This window comes from Diabrotica virgifera, chromosome 3 (assembly GCF_917563875.1).
Source record: "Diabrotica virgifera virgifera chromosome 3, PGI_DIABVI_V3a".
Classification (NCBI taxonomy): domain Eukaryota; kingdom Metazoa; phylum Arthropoda; class Insecta; order Coleoptera; family Chrysomelidae; genus Diabrotica; species Diabrotica virgifera.
The window spans coordinates 270,919,512-270,944,830 of record NC_065445.1 but is presented as its reverse complement, the minus strand read 5'-3'; the positions used below and the strand labels follow the sequence as shown (position 1 = coordinate 270,944,830).

Here is a 25,319-nt window from a genome sequence, read left to right as displayed (position 1 = left end):
TAGGAGCTTAAATAAGAATATATATTTATAAGGTAGGTTAAAACGTTAAAATTTCATTATGTATTAACGTAGTAATAATGTTGATGAAATTTTAGAATGCCAGGTATAGGGCTGTAGTGTGGCCAAATTTATTACCCATTATTTAAATTCTTACAATAAATTATACAAGTAATTCTAATTCACATAATCCTAGCTGACCTCTAAGGACGGTATGTATTCAATAGTTAATCCAGTATGATGGATATTCAGTATAAGCGACAAATGTTCAGTGTAGAATGAAGATTAAGTCATACATTTCCGTAAATCTGGCAACAACCGTTGGATAAACGTGAACAACCGGTACTTATTAATTTTAAGTACCAAACCACCCAAATACCAACAGTTTTCCATAATTAGGTATTATAATCCACTAAACATCTTTATTTCATAACTATCCTTACTATTTTCCATAGATCAAAGACATAAAAATACCGAGTAATCATATATTACGATTCAAATTACTGTACTCTCGTGACGTAATCGCGGGCTTAATGTTCATTGCTTAGTCAGAGTAGGCAACCGTAGTAAATGTCCGTGATGTAGGTATTCATTTTTTTTTCACTATATGACAGTCGTATGACAAATATGACAAGAATTAAAACTGTTTTAATGGAAGTGTAGAATGAGCGGTTAAAACAAATTGAACATACCTATCGTTCGAGAGAGAATCATCGGAGTAGCAGGAACTTTTGTCGGAATTTCTCCTATGAAAAAATTCCTCGTTTGCGATTTGGGCTTCGATTTCTTGTCTTTTTGTTTCGTTTTCTTGACTGGTCTTGCGACCGATGCCTCGAGTTATAGAAGGAGAGTTGTCAGCCGGTTCGGAGATTATAAATTGGGGAAGTTTTTGAAGTCTTTGGTTGTCCAGGCTGTCCATGGAATCTTCGGAAGTGTCCGATCCAGCCACTAAGGTTACCTCGCTTCCTGAAAAACAACGCAATATCTGGGTCAGATCAGACGATATGTAACATTTAAACAATGTTTGCGATAAAACTTAATGTAGCTAGCAAATTAATATGTTTCTTTTAAAAGGTTTACAAAAAATCGATTGTTTTAACCAAATTTTGCATGCCCAAATTAACTTTTCAACTTTTTTTTCTAAAAAGTGGTTAATTGTCTTGCAAAATAGTCTTTTATAGTTTTTTCCGTAAATTATGACACATTCCTGTCCACTCTGTCTGTTAGACTTTGCCACGTTTTCTTTCCAATGGTCTTTCTAAACAATTTTCCTTTTGACACCGCAAAAAAAAAACTAAAATAGCTGCACAACTAGCCATTGCTTTAAGAATACACTTAAACTAACAGTTAAAGATATAAGATAACCTTAATCACATTGTCAGAAATTCACCAAAACAGAGTTGATTAGAGGCACAAATCTTTCTCAGCTGTTCCAACACTTAACTAAAAAAAATGCTGTACCAACGTAGAAAGCCCCAATATAGTAGAAAATTTTGGTGGACTGACAGAGAACAACATGAAGAATTAGAGAAACAGGAAAGAAGGGTCCATAGGTCTAGGGGCCCTTGTTCTAGCTACCGCCTCAATTATCCATTACTTTCTATCATTTCGCAACTTATAACAATAGCGCATCCGATTCGAGTCACCAACGTTGTAGTGATGCGCGTTCCCACTATTTTCCACTACTACCATCGAAGGTGGGTAGTCAGAATAATATAAAAGGAGCGATCGATGTTGTAACAGAAGGCTAGTCTAGCTGCGGAGAACTGATCTGAAGACTCAACTGTTATTTTGTTATTTTTATTTTATTTTGTAGGGTGATAAAAATATACACTAATCACAAAAAGTATCACATAATTTTTGTAACAAAAAAAGTTTAAAAATAATTTTTAATTTTTTGCCGAATGTTATAATAGTCATCTATCGTCTTCTTTAGGTGTTTACAAACCCATAAGAAGCGTATTTTTGCAGAAAAAAAACACTAAACAAAACGTTGCTAAAAGAGAATATTTAATTTGGACATTTTCAGCGATAGTCCATCTCCAATTAAAGCTACATTTTGGGCTGATTGTTGTGACGTTATATTACTCATTTTGTGTAAGAACGCACCTCCTCATTGAAAACTCAAGCAAACATAGTGCACAGATCCAATTCTAGAACACATACATATGTCCAAAATAAATATTCTCCTTTAAAAACGTTTTGTTTCCTTTTTTTTTTTCGGCAAAAACACGCTTCAATTTGAAATGTTATGGGTTCGTAGACACATAAAACGGGTATTATAACATTCTGCTAAAAAATAAATATTTTTAAACTTTTTTTATGTTTCAAAAATTATGCGACAATTTTTGTGATTAGTGTATTTTTATTTAAATTCAACCTGTGTTTTACTGAGTCTGCTGTCTAACAGAGCTACACATCACAACATTTTGATAATTCTAAGCAATTAAGAATGTTGGTTATTTACAAGATATTTTACCTTGAATATTATTTACCTTATTACAAATAAGATCTTCATCCTTCCCTTAAACCGTCGGGTCTAATAGCTCATATACCGCCTCGCAAATGAAACCTGCCACTTTGAATTAAGTAACATTTTCCAAATGGTTACTCTACGCCTACGCGATTCATGTTCCTCGATAAGCGACACTTACCTAGGACATCCGTTACCGATATCTGAGGGTGACCTTGTTCACTTTTCGGACAGCTCTGCACCGGGATCTCTTCTTGGATCATGTCGAGGCCGGGGCTTCCTGGATTGCTGATCGGCGAATTCGTGAGACTCCTATGGCCGTGAATGTTAAGGATGTGCAGGTAGTTTTGGGGCGCTTGTCCACTCATGTAGGACACGTTCGGTACAAACGTGTCCATTTTCGATTCGTCGTGTAGTTGACTGCGCATTTCCATCTGAAGGCTGCCTGAAGGGATACCTTGGGTTATGGAACCCGTACTAGCTGTGTTCAGACCACTAATACCTAAAAAATAATTTTAAAATAAAATTTTATACTATAATTCTAGTAAAATATCCTTAAGGACGAGGTATATGTCAAAAAAAAGTCTTCAACTAGCGGAATTGGACCGATCTTCCAATTTTGTCGATATAATAAAAACAAGACAAAAAAATGAGTAAACTTCGATTTGAAATTTTATCCTGCACTGTACGACCCCAAACGGAGTTAAGGGCGAGAGAAAGTGAGACACGTTATTGAAATTGTATATGACTATTATGTGTGCATGACCAATTCAAAATTTAACTACTTTTTTCTACGACTGTTTAATAACATGCTCATTATTCACTATTTTTTCATAGATAATAGCACCCATTACTGTACCCGTGAGTAATAATTCATTACTCACGGGCTGAAGTTACTCACGGGTCATTACTCACGGGCTGAAGTTAGATTCAAGTGGCGCATGCCACTTTTAATATTAATCGTATATAAACTGCAAATAAAATTACTTAAACTTGTTTATTTAATACAATAATTATTATAATTTATACCAATAATTAACTTCGAAAAATTTTTAAAGGAATTTTAACTGTAACAATGTCAGTATATTTTTTACGTTTATATCTTGTTTACAAAAAATTTTGACGTTTATCATTTAATTTAGTGACAGTGTCATTAGCGCATTTTGTTTATCTTAATTGGAATTTATAACTAATATTGTGTTTGTTTTTCAAGTTATATTGTGTTAAATATGTTATAACATATTATTATGTATAGTTATATTATTATTATATTATATATAGTTAAATGTAAATATACATTATAACTATATATATGAAATACGTCCACCGACAACAGTCATTTCCTATTTATTAGATTCAGTAGGTACAAATTTAAGCTTATAATTTTTCGCAAACGACTAGAACTTATATTGCCTATTTCTACATAGTTGTATTTTTACAACAAATAAGAATTTAGTAATAGTAGGCAACCAATTATTCAGCCACGTACTAGGGGTAAATAGCATTTAGGTATTTTTGTAAATTATTATAATTTAAATCTCGAGTAGTTGATAATTAAATTTTTTACTAATTAAAATAAAAAAAAAGTCGTAGAAAAAGTATAGTATTCTACTCTCATGTAATGGCTATTACTCACTCTGATAAATTACGACACTCGCCTACGGCTCGTGTCACAAACTTCATCATCGTGAGTAATAACCATCATTACATGCTCGTTGAATAATATACTATTATACTATAACTATTTATACTTATACAAGTAAACCAAAGAACAGTAAGTAACATAATATAAATACATTTATGACATGATTTTATATAAAAACAGAAACTGATAATTACTGAAAAACTGTTAAAAATGAAAGTAGGAATGAATGATTTGAACAGAGATTTTTATTATTTTCACAATTAGGTAATTATTATTTGTATTTCTACCTTTTGAATTGCTTGGGACCTATGTATTCTTTTTATTGTGCCCTAAACTTATTTGTAACATCAGAAGAAGGTAGAACAAACACAATTGCAATAGAAACAGGAGAGCAACAAGGTTCCCTGTCAACCATACTATACTATTCAACCATACTATTCAACATAGAAGTTGAAGTAACAGCCAAAGCCAGCGAAATTACGGAACTATAGCCCACTCCTATACAAAAGTATTAAAATGTAGAGTTATGATGCCTGCTGCCGGCGTTCGGTAGGACAACCGTAGTGGATCGAAGAAGTATCCGAGTTGGCGCATCCCCTCTACATACCATCACTAGGCGAAACCAAAGGAGAGATGGCACCGAGAGTGTATTTAAGATGAGCAAGGAGAATCATAAGATCAGTTCTTCTTGACGTATTGAATCAAGAGGAACTCAAAACGGCAGAGATGCAATGAAGTGAATTGGGACTTTGCCGAGGTGAGCGCCTCCGTATTGACGAGGCGGTTCGCCGGAACCGTATCCGCAGTGAGCGGTAGTGGCCAGTGGCCATCAGACGATGGATGGGCGACTGTGTGTCGCTGTTTGATTGTTATCGCATTGGATTGAAATGTGATAAGCTGAGTCTGAATGTGTAGATAGATTGATTCCGTGTAGCGTGACTGCTATTGTATATATTGTGTTGTGTATTGTATCATTCTAATGTTGTTATTATGTTTTGATGTCAGTAATAAGTATAATGTTATTTTTCCTTTGCAGAAGATAGAATTATATTTTATTTAATTTGAGTCTGAATCTTGAGTCTTTAATAAGCTGAGTCTGAATGTGTAGATAGATTGATTCCGTGTAGCGTGACTGCTATTGTATATATTGTGTTGTGTATTGTATCATTCTAATGTTGTTATTATGTTTTGATGTCAGTAATAAGTATAATGTTATTTTTCCTTTGCAGAAGATAGAATTATATTTTATTTAATTTGAATTGCATATAAATATCCTAAAATAAATATAAAATATATTAAATATATATTATATATATAATATATATTATATAAATATAAAATATATTTACTTTGTTTTTAACCTGTGTTTTACTGAGTGTCGTCCTAAAAAGCTACCCGCCACAGAAGCATAGACAATTCTGACAAATGAAACACGACAAGGGGTCTAGAAATTAACGAAGAAAAAACAAAATATCTAATTTGCTCTAGAAGAGAAGATAAAGAGGCGAGAGGCAAAATATTTGATATGGCAAAAGAGGCGAGAAAAATCAAGACAGAAAACTACATTTTTGAAGGACTTTATCAATTTAAATACTTTAGTACATTCTTTCACGGTTTTTGCTGTAAATTTTAAAGAACCACTTGAATTGACATAAAATTTAGCATACGCATAGCTAACATGTCAAAGAAAAAAAGTGATACGGTGCCGATGTGCGCTTTTGCCCTGGGGGTGAGTTTTACCCCATCTCGGGGGTGAAAAAATATATGTCGCAAGATGAGTCCTGAAATGGATAAACTGACTAATTTTAAGCAACTTTTGATCTATAGATTTTTTTCACCAAATCAATACTTTTTGAGTTATTTGCAAGTGAATATGTTCATTTTCAACAAAATAACCACGTTTTTAGACGGTTTTTCACAAATAACTCAAACCGTAAGCATTTTGTCGAAAAAAATATTCTTAACAAAACTACAGCCTATAAAAAAGTGAAAAAAACGGTGTAAATATTTAGTCTCTATACCTAGCAAAAGCAGAGTTATATCTAATGAAAAATAGGTTCATATTCGAAAAATTCCAAATAGAATAGTTCAATGTGAAATATCCAAATAATGAAGCATTCTTGGGAAAAACACATTACAACTTTTTTAAAGTGTTTAAAAAAAGCTTTATTTCTGTTTTTATAAAAAAAATTTTCTAGCATCAAATGTAAGCAAGTTACGCTCAAAATAAAGTTGGTCCCTTTTGTTTTGGCAAAAAAAATCAGGAAGATCACCCCCCAATTAGCAACTTAAATGAAATTAATCGTTGCCGCTTCACAACTTACTTCACTTATGTTGTGTGTATATGATCTGTAAGTTTCATCGATTCAAAGTGCTTATTTTTGAAAAAATTTGGTTTTAAAATAAAATTTTTAAAAATTTTAATTTTGAAAAAAATTATTTTTTTCAAAATAACTTTAAAATTGTTAGAGATACCAAAAATCTTAAACAATAAAAAAAGTTGGCTTTACTTTTCTAAATATTTTGTATTTTTCTGTTTTTCTGTAAGACAAAAATTGGTTAAGATTCGGTGTTTCTAAATTGGCATACACTCGTGATAAGTGACTCGTTCAAGCCCATTTAACTACAGCTCTTTCAAAAATAAGGACTTTAAACCGATGAAACTTACAGATCATATGATCAATACATATGCGAGTAAAAAACTTGTGAAGTGTAACAATTAAGTTCATTTGAAATGCTAATTAGGGGGCGATTTTCCTGATTTCTTACCAAAAAAAGGAACCAACTTTATTTTGAGCGTAACTTGTTTACTTTTGATGCTAATTTTTTTTTTAAACAAAAATAAGCATTTTTTAAACACTTTAAAACAGTTATAATGACTTTTCCCCAAAAAAGTGCTTCGTTTTTTGGTTATGGCACGTTAAAATATTCGATTTGGAATTTGATGAATATGAACCTATTTTTCATTAGCTATAACTCTGCTCCTACTAGGTATAGTGACCTAGTATATACACCATGTTTTTCCCTTTTTTACGTGCTATATTTTTGATAAGAATTTTTTTTCGACGAAGTACTTACTTTTTGAGTTATTTGCGAAAAACCGTCTGAAAAAGTGGTTATTTTGTAGAAAAATTAACATATTCACTCGCAAATGACTCGAAAAGTATTAACTTGGTGAAAAAACTTTATAGAACAAAAGTTGCTTACAATTAGTCATTTTATCCATTTCCGGACTTATTTCTAACATATATTTTTCACCACCAAAAGGGGGTGAAACTCACCCCTAGGACAAAAGCACATATCGGCACAATATCACTTTTTTTCTTTGACTTGTTAGCTATGTGTACGTCAAATTTCATGTAAATCCAAGCGGTTCTTTAAAATGTAGAGATTTTGCAATATTTTACCTTTAAAGAACGTACTACTTGTGAGTAATTGTGAATGGCAAAAATAAGAGAAGTGACGAAGTAACAGAGGGAATACTAGCGAACTACAAAACATACTGGGGATACCATAGACTAATGGACAAGAACTTATCCAGAAATACAAAACTGAACATTTTTATACACAGTTGCAATCAGACGAGTAGTTACATACGCAGCTGTGACAAAGTGCGTCACAGATAAAGATGAAAAATTAAGAATAATCGAAAGAGAAATGCTTGAAAGAATAGGATAAGAAAGATATGATAAGAATGGAAATCAGCAGCCCTTTTTGAAATAAATTGTGAAAGGTGTTAACTTTTAAAAGCTTGCAGGGTATGTCTGATTGTAACTAGATTGTAAGAAGTAAATATACAAATAAATAAACTATAAAACGAAGATTTTTGTATACTCTGGTTTAATGATTAATAATAAGAAAAGGCTCACCTTGTGTAATGGACGATACACTACTTCCTTGTGCATTCTGCATGTACCCTCCGAACACTGGAGAGGTATTAGGGCTCAATAGCGGATTCAATATCGGCGAATTACTACCGGAATACAACCCCAAATTTGAAACCTGGCTAAACACCGACGGCCCAATCGGCGAAGACGTCAGATTCGTGGTAGTATAAGGCGACGAATGTAAGGGGCTCCTATTGATAGAATCATAAGAATACGTCGGACTCCTATTGGTGGCTTCGTACGGTCCGTAGCTGTGCTGCTGGTAGTTTTCGGGAGGAAGGCCCAATGTTGGGTCTATATTCGAAGAGAAATTTTGTAGATCCTGCATAGCGGCCGACTCCGGAAGAGTTTGATAGAACTGGTGGATGGGGGATGTACATTCCGACATGTGGTGACGTAACGGTTGCTCTGACATAAACTTCTGGTGGATTGGTGAACCTACGGTAGAACGATATTTTTAGGTAACTGGTTTTACCAAGTTGTCGTTTATATATCAAATAGATAAAATACTAAATCAAAAACTATCAAAGAAAATAAATCTTTTCTTTATTACCATTTTTCTTTATGTTTTTTTTTGAAAAATTGATATATAATGCAAAAATGATTGAAAAAATGTAATTCTGTTTTGTAAAACGGCAGATCCTGCGATCCCGTAACCTGTGGATCCTGCAGGCCCCTGGCTTCTAAAAAATTGGTTATATCCCTCCATTTTCCCGGGTCCCTTGATTTTCTCTCCAATTTCTCACGCTTATTATACACTGACGAGTCTTCCTTTACTGCTCAAAAGCTGTGACGTGCTTTTGACTATGGATATGGCAAATAGTGGTTACACGTTTGACGCCCAACGTGTGGGGAACGATCCTACACTTGAGCGAGCTAGTGAGAGAACCACATTGAGATTAAATTTTACTGGACATCAATATCGGTACATTATTTGGCTATACAAAGAGAGTTATCGTCATACTCTGATGACCTCTTCAATGGAAACTAATTGTTGTTGAGTTGCTAACGGAGAATTAATGTTATTTACAGTATCACTGATTAAAATATTTGTTATTCCTTATTACATCGATTGATTCTGATCTTGCTGATTTTAGAAAACTTAATTTTTTAAGTGACATTACCTGGGATAGATCTAGGTGGACTATTCCTTGCAGAAAGACCCCTTTGAAGTCTCTGTTCCTGAGAAGAAGAACTCAAGGTACGACAACCGCCGGCAGAACCTTCACTTCCTCTCCTAACTGGTGAAAATCTATCCAACGATTTTTGTTCTCTGCCTAAAAACAGACAAATATCCACTGAAGACAATATATACAATGTTTCGTTTTATTAGTTTCTGTATTAAAAATTAATAATATTAATGGTATGTATAATAACAAAATTGTTTACTTTCGTTATGATTTTTGAGTAAACTAGTAAAACCTGAAAGGTTTCTCACGATCACTAATTCTGCGATATAAGTGACCGAGTGGAAGTTAACGACAGTTCAACACTCAGGTTCCATTAGTCTTCTCTATTCCATATTATTATTAGAAATAATTCATATAATCCATTATTAGAAATCTATTCAATAAATATATAAATAAATAGTGAATTTTGCTGTTTGAATGAAAGCAAAACTTAAAAAGCAATTTTAAACAATAATCCCAGCTTAAACTGTAATAACCACCACAAATCTGTTAAAATTTCTGTCACCTATTTAGTCACTGGTGATTTAGTCAAACAAGCCCACTTCGTGAGAAGATTTGAATTAGTTCCCATTTTAGTCAACCAAAATTGGACAAATTGTCAATAAAACAATTTAAAATTTTTTTTTATATTAAATTGAATTATTTACCTCAATACCTTATATTATATATTACCTTATATACCTCAAAAAAAAAGGTTTATACATAGACAAAAACAAAAATTTACTAATAAAAATAATTAAACCTAAAAATTCTTATAGCTTTTATCACACAACAATAATGCAGACAAATACTTTTTAATCTTTAAATAATTTATTTTTATTTTTTTTTAATATAAAAATATTGTGTTATAATTAGTAAAACTTAATTTGGCTCTTCGTGATTCATCCGATCAACTTTTCGTTAAAAACAGGGGCGGCCCGTCGGGGTAGGCAAGGTAGGCGCCGCCTACCCTCTTCAAATGTAGTACAATAATATAAATTATTAATATAAATTACTTATTTCAAAATTGTAATTTATAAATTTTGACACAATATATTTACAATAAAATAGCAAAAATTATCCAAATTATTTTTAAAAATATCCAAAAAATTTTCTCCGTAGTTATAATTATTGTACGCTCCTTGTAGTATCAGTAGTACTGTATAGATTCTATATTCTCCTTGGTCAGGCACTCGGGAACGTAGCCTGAAATAGAACGACGCCAACACCGAATTGACGTGCGATCTCTCTCTGTTTACGCGAGCAGGCCTGCTGCAGGTCTGCTCGTAGCGACCGTATTCTACGATTTTGAACGGGCGGATAGGCACGGAGTCTTATAGCCGGACCTACAAAATTTTATCAGTTGCTTCTCTTGTGTCTTGTGAAACTGTTTTAAAATAATTGTTTTTTGATTTTGGCTGTTATTAGTAGGTTAAGTATTGAATAAAACTAGGTAGGACAATTTAAATTTGTTTATGAAAACTGAATAATGTGTTATTAGATTATATAGATAATTAAAAATTTAAAGCGAGGTTAATTGTTAACTTATCAATTTATTCGAATAGTAAATTATTATTTGATACATAAATAAAATAAGTAATATTTGACGTTGTTGAAACGTAGGTGTGTTAGTTTTATTGGTGGAAGAACTTTAGTCATCGAATATGAATATTTTAAACGATGTAATATGCAGTTTGATCGAGAGCCTTTTTCAAGGCGCCAAAATCAAGAAAGATTAGTAATTATTTCAATGGGCCGGCCTTTACAAAATTTAACAATTTTATCCACAGATAAGACAAAAGACAATCAACCATTTTCGAGATCGTTTAAAACAATATGGTATGAAAATCATAAATGGCTAAGCGGAAGTTATTTTAAAAATTCACTTTTCTGTTGGCCTTGTCTGTTGCTCTCAAATTTGAAGCAAAATGTTTGGGTGAGTCAGGGATATTCAGATTTGAAAAATTTATCAGCTAGTGTAAAAAAACATGAATCTTCGAAAGAACATTTAAACAATTGCTTAGATTTAAAAGGTTAGAAAAAAATAAACAAACTACTGACAGTGCTTTCGCTGGACATATTTCTCTATCTAATAGTTGAAAAAGATTGAAGAAGTTGAAGAAATTGATGTTACAATTCTTTTAGCAAAACAAGAACTTACATTTCGCGGTCGTGATGAGAGCCATAATTCTTCAAACATGGGTAATTTTAAAGAAATTTTTAATTTAGTAGTTAAACGCGATCAGGAAATCCAGGATCATGTTAAAAAATAGAAGGGGTGTTCACGGGTTTGTCAAAAACAATACAAAATGATTTAATAGATTGTCTTGCCGATTACGTAAAAAATGAAATTTCAACAGAAATTAATGAAAGTCAATTTTTTTCTATACCAGCTGACGATACTACTGATATAACCGAAAAATCACAGTGTACTTTAACAATCCGTTTTGTTAACAAAGTTGGTCAGGTAACAGAAAGATTTTTAGGGTTTTTTTATGTTAGCGATAATAGATCTGCAGACGCTCTATATAGTTTAATTTCAAACGTGCTTGAGCCATATGATTACAAAAATAAATTAATTGCTCAATTTTACGATGGTGCAAGTGTAATGGCTGGCTCTTTAAACGGATTACAATCAAAAATTAAAGTAGATGCTCCAAAAGCAATTTTTACACATTGTTGCGCTCATAGATTACATTTAGTATTGCAAGACGGCTCAAAATGAATTACAAACTGTAGGATATTTTTTGTCGCCTACCCGAAGTGTATGTGTAGCCTACCCGCATACTGAGGTCACGAGCCGCCACTGGTTAAAAATAACGGACATTTTTTGGGTTTAGTTGAACTTGATAGTGAGTATGACGTTATTCTATGTGAATATGTTTTTCTAATAATATCAAATAAATAATCAATTACTCATTGCAATAAAATAATACAAAATGAGTCAATCACATTATTGGCATCTTCTGTTCGTGATAATTTTTTGGAACGTACTCGTAAAGAGAAATATTTTAGTATTATTTTAGATTGTGCTCCTGATATTAGTCATTAAATTCATTATTGTAATTTTCGCTCGAACCGTCGCGTTTTTCAATCATTCCTCCCTTTCTGTCTTGTCCTATAGTTACGATAACATCACTGTTGTTGAGCCTATTACAGCTGAGTAGAGATGCTTATGTTCCTAAACACTTTCAGCATATTGAGGTGGACGTTATTCCGCTTTTGTTTTCAACGTCTTTAGCTGAGTCTTATTCTGATTTTGTCCTGAATAGTGCCACTCTATTATTTCTTACTTCTTACGAACATTTGATGCAAGTGTTGAACTGTACAATTCACTGAAGTGCCTTTGCTGAGCTTTTTATTAAAACCTTCTTACATTAGTACAGTTAAGGACGGCAATACAAGAAATGGATTTCTCTATTATTTCATTCAATTTTTAACTTCAAATTTCTAAATTAAAAAATACGTATACAGATTACAAAAAACATCGATGATGTTTAGCCTATATACAACATCTAAACAAAAATATAGAACAATACATTTTACCTTTAACATTATTAGGAGGTTGAATTGTACATAGATCACAATGGAATCATCGGTTTTGTTTTCATAAACAGAATGCGTTCACTAATCAGTGAACAGTGCAGTGAAAAAATTGATTTTTTTTTGCCACTTTATCGATATTCTCCTTTCGCCATAAAGTGGCAAAGATCGATGGAAAGACAGATGCTGCATATAAAACTTAAAGATCGCAAAAGAAACGTCTGGATCAGAGGAGTAACCAAAGTGAAAGACGTTAAGGAACAGGCGGCAAAACTCAAATGGAAATTTGCAGGTCACACTATCCGACAAGCAGATGAAAGATGGAAAAAGCAAATAATCTACTGGCGACCATGGGAACATAAGAGAGAAGGCCTCAGATGAGATGGAGCGACGACCTCAAAAAGCATGCCGGATCCAGATGGATGACCACAGCGCTGGAAAGAAACCAGTGGAAAAGAGAAGGGGAAGCCTAAGTCTAAAGATGGATAGATTAAGGCTCGAAGAAAGATCGATAGATAGAATATTGATTTTCGCTTTATTTTTAATTGTCTTAACCGCGGATAATTACGGTACGACCTGCAGCCAACAGCCCGAGAAAAAGGGAATAAATTTTTTAAGTCTTGTGACTCGCACCTAACCACAGATATTCATTTACGAGCACCTACTCTTGCTGAGAGCTTGTAGAAGCAAATATACACCAAAATCCTCTCTGGTGATAGTCTGCCACGCAAACAAATACAAACAAGACCATGGACACCTGGATAAACGCTATGTCCAAACCAGAGAACGACACAATAATACATTTTTGACAAGACGGTGATATAGTATTAAAAAGCGGAATAAATTAAAAGGATATTATGAAGAAAATATTAAATTCTACATTCTAAAACTTGCCCAAATAGTGCAGTCACTGAAGGTTTTCACCTCCGATTTCGTTGAACCTCCATCGAATTTCATGAAAATTGGTGAGTAATTAGAGGATACCTCAAGGAACAAAGGTGACATGATGTCAACTTGCGCTTTTACCCTGGGGGTGAATGCCACCCCTTCTCGGGGGTGAAAATTATTTTATTAAAAATAATACCACAAGTCCATAGAGGGACAAATTATAAGCAAAATTTGTTATATAAAGTTATTAAAATAATTCAACACTTTTTGAGTTATTAAAGACCAAAGATTTTATTTTTTCGTAAAAAAAATGCATGTTTTAAATCGGTTTTTCACGTATAAATCAAAAACTATAAGCTTTTACAAAAAAGTTATTATTAGTGAAATTGAAGATAATAAAAAATTGAATACAATACTCACATAAAAAAACTAAACTAATGTTAGTTCAAAGTGAGTTATTGGCAATTAAATGTGTATTTTTTTCGACGAGTACTCAAATCTAAGTATTCAATCTTAAATAACGGGAAAACGATGCAATGTATTATGTATTCCTGCTCAACATTTGCCAAAGTACTTCAAAACACCTATCAAATGAGCTTTAGAACAAGGTAATAGCGTCAAAATTAAGCAAGTTATAATGAAAATAAAAGAACTGTTTCGAATTTTTTAAGGAAAAAGTGAAAAATAAAACATACCCCATTTCCACAAAAATTAAAATTTATAGTAAGCCTTAAAATAACTTCTTTATATTAGCATAAGTAATGTTTTCGATCATTTTGACAGGTTTAGAATGCAAATATTTTACCTGTTTTACTATTTCTATAGGGTAAAAAATAAGGGGTTTAAAAGGTTAGGTTTAACGTGCTTAAATAGCACTTGGAATTAACTTTCAAACAGTTTGTAGATGAACCTGATATCGTAAACACGAACGGAGTTATTAAAAAAAAACAATAACATTTTTTGGAAAAATTTTTAAAAGATAATTTTGAAAAAAAATTGGAGCATAAATTTTAACGCTATCAACATGTTCGGGGGCTCATTTAATAGATATTTGTATAATAATATTTTAATAAGTAAGTACTTTGACAAATGTTTAATAAGTTTATGTTATAAAATGCATAAATTTCCCGTTATTTCAGCTTGAATACTTAAAGTTTTTTACTCGCCGAAAAAATATACATTAAATTACCTATAACTAACTTTTAGTTAACATTAAAAGGTTTTTGTAGTAAGTGGTTTATTTCGTTTTTTATTAGCTTCAATTTTGATAATAATAACTTTTTTGTAAAATCTTACACCTTTTGAGTTATTGATGAAAAATTGGTTAAAAACATGTATTTTCCCAAGAAAAATTAAAATGTTTGATCTTTAATAACTCAAAAAGTTTTGATTTATTTTAATAACTTTATATAACAAATTTTGCTTTAAATTTGTCCCTCTATCGAATTATGGGGATATTTTTTATAAAATAATTTTCACCCTCGAGAAGGGGTGGCATCCACCCCCAGGGTAAAAGCGCAAGTTGGCACCATGTCACCTTTGTTCCTTGAGATATCCTCTAACCACTCACCAATTTTCATGCAAATCGATGGAGGTTCAACAAAATCGGAGGTAATAGCTCATATCCACCTTCAGTGACTCCACTAAAAATATAGATGTTAAATTAGCCCGTTAAACTCACAAATTAAAAACACGAGACAATAAAAAAACTCATTTTCCTATATCGATTGTTCGAATGTTTCGAATGTGATCATAGTAATTTCGTTTCTACTGCTGAAACAGCAACTTATAGTATATTTCACGAACTTGAGACTGTTTTGGATTATATCGCCAGACACTCGACAGCCAATGGTCTAAGTCTACTCTACTGTATAACATAAGACGTACGAAATTAAATGCCTTTAGTAATGAAAATATGAATTAAGTAATTTCTAAATTGAATTAAAAAAATCCTCTTATAATCTTTTTTACAATGTTAATACCAAGTTATTGACAGAAAACTAAATCTTTTGATATAACTCATGTGCACTGCACATTTTACGCTAAAATGTATTGCCTAGCAGTTTTGCCTTTTTGCTCAGCATTAAAGACAATTTTTACAAAGGTATAAAAATATTTAGATATTTGAAACAATTTTTATTTTATATTTAGCTGCAAAATATTTGTTACAATCAGATCACTTATTACCTAGAATTGAATGTGGATTTAATCAGTGACCTTTGAGAGATTAACATAAGCATCGATATTTATTGAATCACTTATAGCCCGTGCTTGGGTTTTTGGCCATTCATTCGAAGACGCCGATACCTTACTTTAGCGATACTCCCAAAGAGGTTGCAAATTAATGGTACAGTGAAACCTCGATTATCCGTCTCTCTATTAACCGTCACCTCTGTTAACCGTCAGGGTCCATACATAAGTTATACTGACTACATAAGTAAAAATTTAGTCATCAATTCATTTTGTTTGAGCATTGCGATAAGCCAAACGAAATTAGTTGAAATTGCAGTTATGCCACCACCTCATCTTTTTATGTAAATAATTTTTGTTCTTATTCAGGGCTCTGGATTAAATTTCAATTTAAATAGGTAATGATAAATGATGCCGTGCTTTTAGAGTTCTATTTTTAGAATCGCAAGCCGAAAATAAAAATACACAGCACTATAATTATTAGATTTGATGATTTTACCTCGATTAAGAAATCCAGCCGTTGCAAAATGTGAAGTAACAATAAAACTTTTTACTGTTTATTCAATAACAAATTTTATGCATCTACTGTTAAAAAAATCTTAAATCAACTTATATATTACATTAATAGGGCTTTTCATTCACAGTCATTTGTTTCGAGCTTCTGTCATGTGTCACATAATATTAATATATCTACGTCATACGTCTTTGATTTGTATCATTGGTATATACCAGGGGTCGGCAAACTTTTTTTAGTAAGGACCACAAAATATTTTTGGTCTATTACCGAGGGCCGCAATATTTGTTACCTTAACATGTTCTAATTTTTAACTTTTTACTAATTTTGTTTACGGGGAGGGGGAGGGGCATGGTTTAAAATCAACATTTGAAGGACCTTTTCTTGAATTTTGTTTGAAATTATGGTAGAATTACTTTCTTATTTTATGGTGAATAAAAATTCAAGACTAAATATTGAAAAATACGCCAACGTGGCAAATTTTTACAGGCAGCTCCAAGAAAAAATGGATTTTGCAGTAGAACTCGTCAATGGATCATATGAAACAAAAAATTCAAAAATATTTTATTAGCTTGTGAGTTTCTCGTGGTAACGCTGTTGAGTTTTTTAGTTTTAACGATTTTTGAGTTTTTGATAACACTCAAAATACAAGTCAAAATAATAAAATTTTTGTAAAAAAGTTATTATTGTTAACCAAAACATATCTCGACAGAGTTACCTCACGAAATGTCTAAAGAAAATCTATGAAAAATTTCAGGTGGATCTGTCAAGTAGGTAGTTTTTGAGTTACAATGTCCACCGCCTTTGAAAAAAACAGTTTTGAGAAAAAGGCGTTTGGTTTGACAACTTTTATTTCAATTTGTTTTTTGTCTGTCAAATCGTAAAGTGATGCACGCCTGAATATGTTTTTGAATCTTAGAGTAATTTAGAAAAGAGAAGGGGAACAGCTTATGAACGTTTCTCACTACGCTCAAGCTACTACAAAGCGGGTCGAAGGCTAGGGATATTAAACATGCTTTACTTCCGGTAATTTTACTCCGGTCAAGCTGAAAATTTTAGAGAGTATTCTTGAAGTTTATTTATTTATTTCTGTACCTCATTTAAAATAATAAAAAAATCAAAAATTTCAAACAAAAAAATTTTTCAAACCGTACCCCTCAAATTTCCCTCCAATTTCTCGTATTTCCCTCAAATATAAAATATGTGTATCTATATATTTATTTATTTTTATTTTATCTCTGAACCTATTTCTTTTTCCCTAATATTGTTCTGAAGCTATTTCCTTGTGACATCTTATGCAATTTACTATTTTATTTGGGAATAAACCACAGTTTGTTTGCAATTAAATTTATTTGACGTTTCGATTGCCACTTCGGAAATCGTTATCAAAATACAAAACATTAATAAATTAAGCATTTATTTAATTAGTTTAATTTAGTAATGTTTTGTATTTTGATAACGATTTCCGAAGTGGAAATGGAAACGTCAAATAAATTTAATTTCAAACTTAAATTGTGGCTTATTCCCAAATAAAATAGTGAATTCTATTTTCACATTGCTATTAGTTGCTTAAATATTTGAAGGGAAATTCCGTGCTTAAATAGATGAAAACACGCATCATACGTAATATGCAATACGCGTCATTTAAATCAAAATAAACAAAGTTATAAATTTGAAAAATCTTAGATTCCCTTCATTGTTTTTGTTTTCTTTGAAAGAATTAAATAATATAAAAATCTGCACGGCGATTTAATCCTATTGAACGAATAATTAACAATATTAGTTATAATTGAAGTAACGTTGGCGTTGACTACTTGCAAAACATTTTTACACAATACCTGCTCATGGATTATAGGTCTGGATCCCGCGTATGAAAAAAAAGTTGATTAATAGCAAGCTGAAAATTTGTTAATAGCTTAAGGGTGTCTAGTCGAATAAACTTTGATATGTGTGAACACTGGAACAGGGATAGTTTTAATTGTGGAACAGGTTAAAAATTTGGAACGGTCACAGCACGAAAACGGCACATTTATTTTGTCCGACAAAACAGACTTAAACTCTTCGAACAGAGATTAAACTCTCATGCAAAAATCAGACTGCTATTTATCACCAAATGGGCGTTTTAATGAGTGGAACATGTAGAATATGTCAAATGACAGGAATTATGACAGGTAATAAATAGCAGTCTGATTTTTTCATGAGAGTTTAATCTCTGTTCGGAGAGTTTAAGTCTGTTCTGTCGGACAAAATAAATGTGCCGTTTTCGTGCTGTGACCGTTCCAAATTTTTAACCTGTTCCACAATTAAAACTACCCCTGTTTCAGTGTTCCCATTATCAAAGTTTATTCGACTAGACACCCTTAAGCTATTAACAAATTTTCAGCTTGCTATTAATCAACTTTTTTTTCATACGCGGGATCCAGACCTATTAAGCAGTGAAAAATAATAATGATATTCTGAAAATTGTTCATGGACAGTTCTTTAAGTTTTCTCAACATTACAATACTTGTTCCTCTTAAATTTGATGCTCCGTCAGTTGTTACACTTACTAGGTGGTTACAGCGTTAATTTAAAGTTTTCCAAACAGATGCAGACTACTTCAAAAATATCGTCTCTATTTGTTGAAATTTCGTGATTTTATCCAGGGAGCCGACAAAACTCTGTCGGAAACCCAAATAATTGCCCGCGTTATGTTGAAAATTTGCTTAAAATCACCCGCTGCGAAATTGTTAATTAATAGCTGCATTATCTATATTTATTTATTAATATTAGCACTAATTAAAAAAATCATTAAATGAAAATAATTCACTTCTTTTCCGCGGGCCGCAAAAAATGTATAAAGGGCCGCATGCGGCCCGAGGGCCGCACTTTGCCCACCCCTGGTATATACGGTGTATATACCAATAACGTATGACGAAACAAAGGAAGGAGCTCGAAACAAATGACTGTGAATGAAAAGCCCTATACATATTTAAAAAAGAAGAATCTACTTTACAGCGATAAAATTGATAAACTACAAAACGTTTTACAGCGTTATCAATATACGCCATCTTTTTCAGTTTCACTGCCGTCCAAAATATCGTCGTACATGGCTCAGTTGTCCCTGAACCATGAATAAGAATACATCCTGTTGGATCCTTATATCTGCATCTTATGACTCTATGATACTATGAGAAAACAACTGTAAACATGAAAATCTCTAGATCTTGACTTTTTCTTTTACCCCATGACCACGTTTTCAGCATTTGAAACCACTGCGCGTCGCCAAGATTGAATGTTAGTTTTGATTATACGGAGAAGATAATTTTATTTTTGTTATTTATTAAGATTACATTTTTGTGTAAAAAAATTTATTGAAGGTAAAAGGTGTAAATTTTTTTTATTAAAATTCCTTTAAGGGCTACATCACAAAACGTTTTCGATTTTAAACAAAATCATCATCAGTGTTAAGAACACGTTAGTTGCAGCCTGAGCCATCAAAGAAATACCAGGGTAATAAACCTTTAAATTGTATAAAATATGCTATAATCGCATATTTGCTTAAAATTCCATAGGATGGATAATATTTATAAAGAATTAGGCCATTGGGCACAGTATGACTCTCCCATCACGTAAGTTGCAAAGCGAGTTGATGTGTCTCTACATGACGACTGTTACAGAGCAACTCGGTTGAGTTGGGAGAGTCTTACTGTGCCCAATGGCCGAATGCTTTATAAATATTATCCGTCCTATGGAATTTTAAGCAAATATACGGTTATAACATATTTTTATACCATTTAAAAGGTTTTTACCCTTGTAATATTATAATAACACTCTGTATAAAAAGATGTTTTAATTGAAAGTTAATAACCAAAGTAAATAATATACTCGATCGACCATGACCGAGGCAGCGCGTGATGTTGCAATAGTTTAAACTATATATAAGTGAATATTCCATGATATATATTATGATTATTGTATTCAGTATTTAATTAATGTAAAGAACCAAGAAATAGAGTTTTAATTAATTTGAACCCAAAAGGCATTGTGTACACTTATTTATGACACCCTGGAATTTCTTTGGTGGCTCAGCTTGCAACTAACCTGTTCTTAACACTGATAATGATTTTGATAAAAATCGAAAACGTTCTGTGATATAGCCGTTAAAGGGATTTAAAAAAATATTCCTTTTACAAAGGATTGTTCATTAAATTTTTGTGATTGATGGTATACAGCCAGCTAGAGGAAAAATTCTTTCTTTTCCCTGTGGAGTTTTATTTAAATTAAACTTACCGAGTTATTTTACCGAGTCTGGTGTCTAACAGCGCTACCCGTTACAATCTGGTATTAACTTTCTCGGCTTAGAGGACCGTTTAAGTCAAGGCGCTTTCATCCTTAATCCAAAATAGTCACAAATTCGTGAAATATACTTTGGCTACCTACCTTGGAGCTCTTGAACCGTGGGCAACGGAGGTTTGTGCCTGGAGGGTTTGCGTGTAGGCAATATTGTGGGCATATAGTTGCGATTCATGCGTGCTTCTACTTCCATCACGACTTCGGGCGGAATTACTAACAAAATACGCATGCAAAATTATATATAAAAAAAATAAAAGAAAAAAAAAATAACGACAAAACATAAGTGGCTATTTACAATAAATGCCGAAAACAGAAAAAAAGGTTAAGAGGCACATGTAGCATTATTACAATAGAAAAAAGATAAAACAAATCATAGGTTAGAAGACTTTTATAATGTCTCGATGTTTACTAGGAGACGCTGAAGAGTACAGGGAAAAACAAGGAATGTCACATTTTATATATATTGAGATAAACACCAATATCCCCAGAAATAGACGAACCACGCTGTGGCGCCACAAAGTAGCTTCCGATGATTAGCCGTAAATTCTTATGTAAATTAAACGTGCCATGCAAGACGAGCGACAGTAGCCAGCCACTGTCCACTGTCGCCGATCCTCACTGCTAGTAACGTCCACTACAAAATCGTTCGCGCTACAAAATCGCCTGTCTAAGCCAGTTTGTGGCTCCACTCAGTAGCGCTGCAGAGTGGCTCATCTGTTTCTGCGGTAAAGGTTTAATTCTTATGAAATCTAAAACTACTTGGGAGATTCTTAGCAGAATTCTATCAATTCTTATTCTATAATCTTAATATAATATTCTTCTATATTAACTTAGTAATTTAATAATGCACCAAAAAACTGTTGACATTCCTTGTTTTTGTTCGGTAGCGTGTGGACAATCCTCGTTCTCGTTCTTCGCCTGGATTCAATTTCTTAGAAAATTTATATAGACTGATCTTTCTGGTTATTGTCCTGAATCGATAAGCTAGTCGATAGTCCTCAGTTTCTGCTACCACGTGGCGAGAAAAGCCAAAATTCATGAAAAAAATGACATTCCTGGTTTTTTCCCTGTACTTTTCATATTGAAATAAGTAAATAAATATCATAAACTAAAAATGTTTCATCAAGATTAAAGAAATAAATATTAGCCATCTTCAAAATCAGTTTATTGTACCTTGAACGACCTGTTTCGAACTAAACGTTACTGTTCATCGCCAGGTCTCCGCACAGATTACTTAAAGGCTAGAATTAAAAATTGCAACTATGTATTAGGATACTACCAGGTATACTATAAATTATGCCAATACTATTGTATCTTCTTCTTCAACAACCTTAAGTAGTCCAACTTTGGACAAAGGCCTCCTCCAATTCAATCCAGTGTTTTTTATTTGTGTCCTTAAATCTTCTTAATGTCATCAGCCCATCTTATTTGTGTCCTTCCTCTGCTTCTCCTTCTCCTTGCTAACCATGGTCACTATTGTTGTATTTCGTCGTTCCATCTTTTATCCTTCAGTTGGGCATTGTATCCTGCGAAGCTCCACTTTAATTTGGCAGCATGTTCTGCTGCGTCTTTTACTTTGGTGTATATGTTACGGGCAATAACGTAAATCGGGCCAATAACGTTAATAACCGGTAAATATCGACAATGGCCGGATATTAACGTTATTGTCCATAGAAAGTGGACATTGATGATAATTTTCAATTCTTGATAACGTTTCCATCATTGCCCGGTCAATGTCAACAATGCCCGTTGTAAATCGGTCAATGTTGAAATTTAGACTAAAAGATAGGTTACGTTTATTATTTAAATTTATGTAAAAAGTGTTACAAAGCGCCATGATTCACTATCTTGTTAAAATAAAAATGATTTTCCTTCAAAAGCTATCTTATATAAAAAAATAATAGGACATCATACATACCTAATTTTATTTATTTATCAATATTGGCCATTTGCTTTTGGCCACTGTCGTTATTGACTGGTCATTGCTGAAAACTCTAATTTTAGGTTATTTTTTTACAACATTGGCCAATAGCTAATGTTATTGTCGTTAATGGCCTGGCATTGTCGTTAATAACCAGGGGGAATAGACATTCACGACAATGACCGGTCTTTAACGTCAATGACCAATAATTGGTAAAATTGGTGTAAATTATTTACATCATTGTCCGTACCATATATAGTATTTTTACTACAAAAGCAAGATTACGAAAGCACTGTCAAAACATTAGAATGTGACTTTTCATCATGGCCACGTTAATGTTATTTATTACTTGTCAGATATTTTTCTCTGTTTTTGTTTACTATAAAAGTAATATCTATAATTCTTTATTCTAATTAATGATGTCAATCGGATTTCATCAATTGCCGAAATATATTAATCATATGCCAAAATATTTGTTAATGTTAACGAAAATAATGATATTCCATAACTCATAACATCAACTCTAGAATTGAAATTTGTGTAGCACAGCTAAAATACGACACCAACACGGAACTGTCCGATCTTGTATAAGCGTCCACATGGTATTTTAATAAGAAAAACGTAATCGCGATTACATTGAGAATTTTGGAATTATATTAATTAAATAACCAAGAACATTTATTATTATCAATAATATAATAAAACAATTATTTAACTTCAATATTCCAAAAAATAATAATTTTAGTTAAATATTTGAGACATTCGTATACTACTCATAAAGTATTTCTCATGATCATCTTTCAGTGCGTCACAGTTTTTCGATTTCTTTCTAACGCATTAAATTGTATGTGACAGAAAAAAAGGCACGTCGGTGATCAAGGTTCATAAATAGACAGGTTGCATGGTAACTTTCCACCAATCAGCGTCGAGAATCTAATGGCGGGAGTGACGTCACCCAGAATGCTGCATTCAAATTCATTCACTTCACTCATTGAAATGAACTCGGAAAGTAGGAATGTATTGAAAATGTGTATATTTAAAAAAAAATACGTTTGGATTTTTAATAACTATTTATTTCATATATTCGTTAAAAAATGTGGTAGATACCTGTAGAGTTACAAAAATCATAGAATATAATTGCAATTAAATATATGCAGTAGAATAGCATTACTACTTAATTAAAGCAGAAGGAGATTCTTTCTTGTGTATATATGGGACTAACTCATTCAAATATCCTAGGTATATTAATAATGGGTTGAATACAATTTACTTTTTTAAATGATTTTGAGTAGGTATATAATAATTTTGAATTGGGGATACTGCATGTAGTACATTATTGTAAATTCCTCCTAACATGTAAACCACGGTGAAAAAGAGATTCAACTAAAGATTTATGTATCAAAATTAGTAGTTTTTCCCTTAAGTTTAACATAAGAGCATCTGATTACGTTAGGTACTGGATTATAATATCTAAAACTATTAAAACATTATGATTCCATTCAATAGGTACCTGTGAAATTTTACATTAACAGTAAATTATAAAAAAAATACAATTTCAGCGCAATAAAGGGAATTTTGCCCATTTTATATATTCATTTAGTTTATAATTGTTTATTCAAACGATCTTCAGATGGCTGCAATATTGGTTATAATTTTATATGAAACAATTACATATAATAGATCTATTATCTATAGACTTAATTAGATATATTGTTCAATAAGTCTAAGCAGATTGTAACCTACACAGATGATGTAAACTTAATGTGAAGAACCGCAAGAGACATTACAGAACTGTAATGTCTCTATACACGAATGTCCTTTACTATACAATACAGCAGAAAGAAAATCCAGTAAAGTAAGTAGGTACTTAATACAACCACATTAAAATGTATCTTAACACTTGTAATAGCTATTTGTATAACAAGGGAGGAAAGTGCTACTTTTCCTCCCGAGAATGAAGTTTACTGCCCGACGCGTAGCGGAGGGCAGTAATCATTCAAGGGAGGAAAAGGCACTTTACTCCCATGTTATACATATGGTTTTTCCACGTTCCTCAAATAACAAGTCATGTTTTCATTTTTACTTAATTTATTTATGTAACTAACCAACAAAATTTATTAGAACTAAAACTAACAAGTACGTACAATATAACTGTCAACTGTCAAATATAAGTCAAATTAATAATGTAAACATTGTTAAATCAAAATAACAATTTACTGTTTTTTACCATTCTGCAAAATACAGAGTGTTTTATAAATAAACGTTAAAATGTATAGAAACTTACGTAATAGAAAATAGATATTGTACAGGGCGTCAATAAGTTACATTTCATGAAGGAAATACCATGACGTCACTTTTACTTTTCCTCCCTAGGGAGGAAAAATATTTTCCTCCCTAGGGAGGAAAAGTACAACTTTGCTCCCTACAATCAGGTCCGGAAAAGTATACTTTCGGTAGAGGTAAGTGGAAAAAGAGTTTTCGGTTAAAGTTATTATACTAAAAACACTTAATAATATCTATAGATACATTATATCTTAAGATATAAACACAAATTAAAACACTAACGATATTTAATAACAAAATATAGCCTCCAAACCACGTATCCTATTATGTTTACAAACAATTCGTAAAATTGATCGTCTGGGTGACGTCACGATGACAATATTTCATTTGTCAATGTCAAAGTTACCATACAACCTATGGTATAGGGACCTTGGTCGGTGATTACATTTCGTCGGTGACATTTTTATAACATTT

At 32.2% G+C, this 25,319-nt stretch overlaps 1 protein-coding gene across 2 annotated transcripts in view; it reads right to left on the bottom strand.

The window, feature by feature from the left end:
* Positions 1-25,319, bottom strand: part of LOC114325583 (serine/threonine-protein kinase SIK3-like) — a 122,847-nt gene that overhangs the window by 6,099 nt on the left and 91,429 nt on the right. For both annotated transcript variants that reach the window (XM_028273681.2, XM_028273684.2), the window contains exons 12-16: positions 20,729-20,854; positions 9,127-9,279; positions 7,985-8,440; positions 2,652-2,972; positions 690-963 (exon numbers count right to left, since the gene is read on the bottom strand). In XM_028273681.2, the coding sequence (XP_028129482.2) occupies positions 690-963; positions 2,652-2,972; positions 7,985-8,440; positions 9,127-9,279; positions 20,729-20,854 (1,330 nt within the window). The remainder of the gene's footprint in view (positions 1-689; positions 964-2,651; positions 2,973-7,984; positions 8,441-9,126; positions 9,280-20,728; positions 20,855-25,319) is intronic.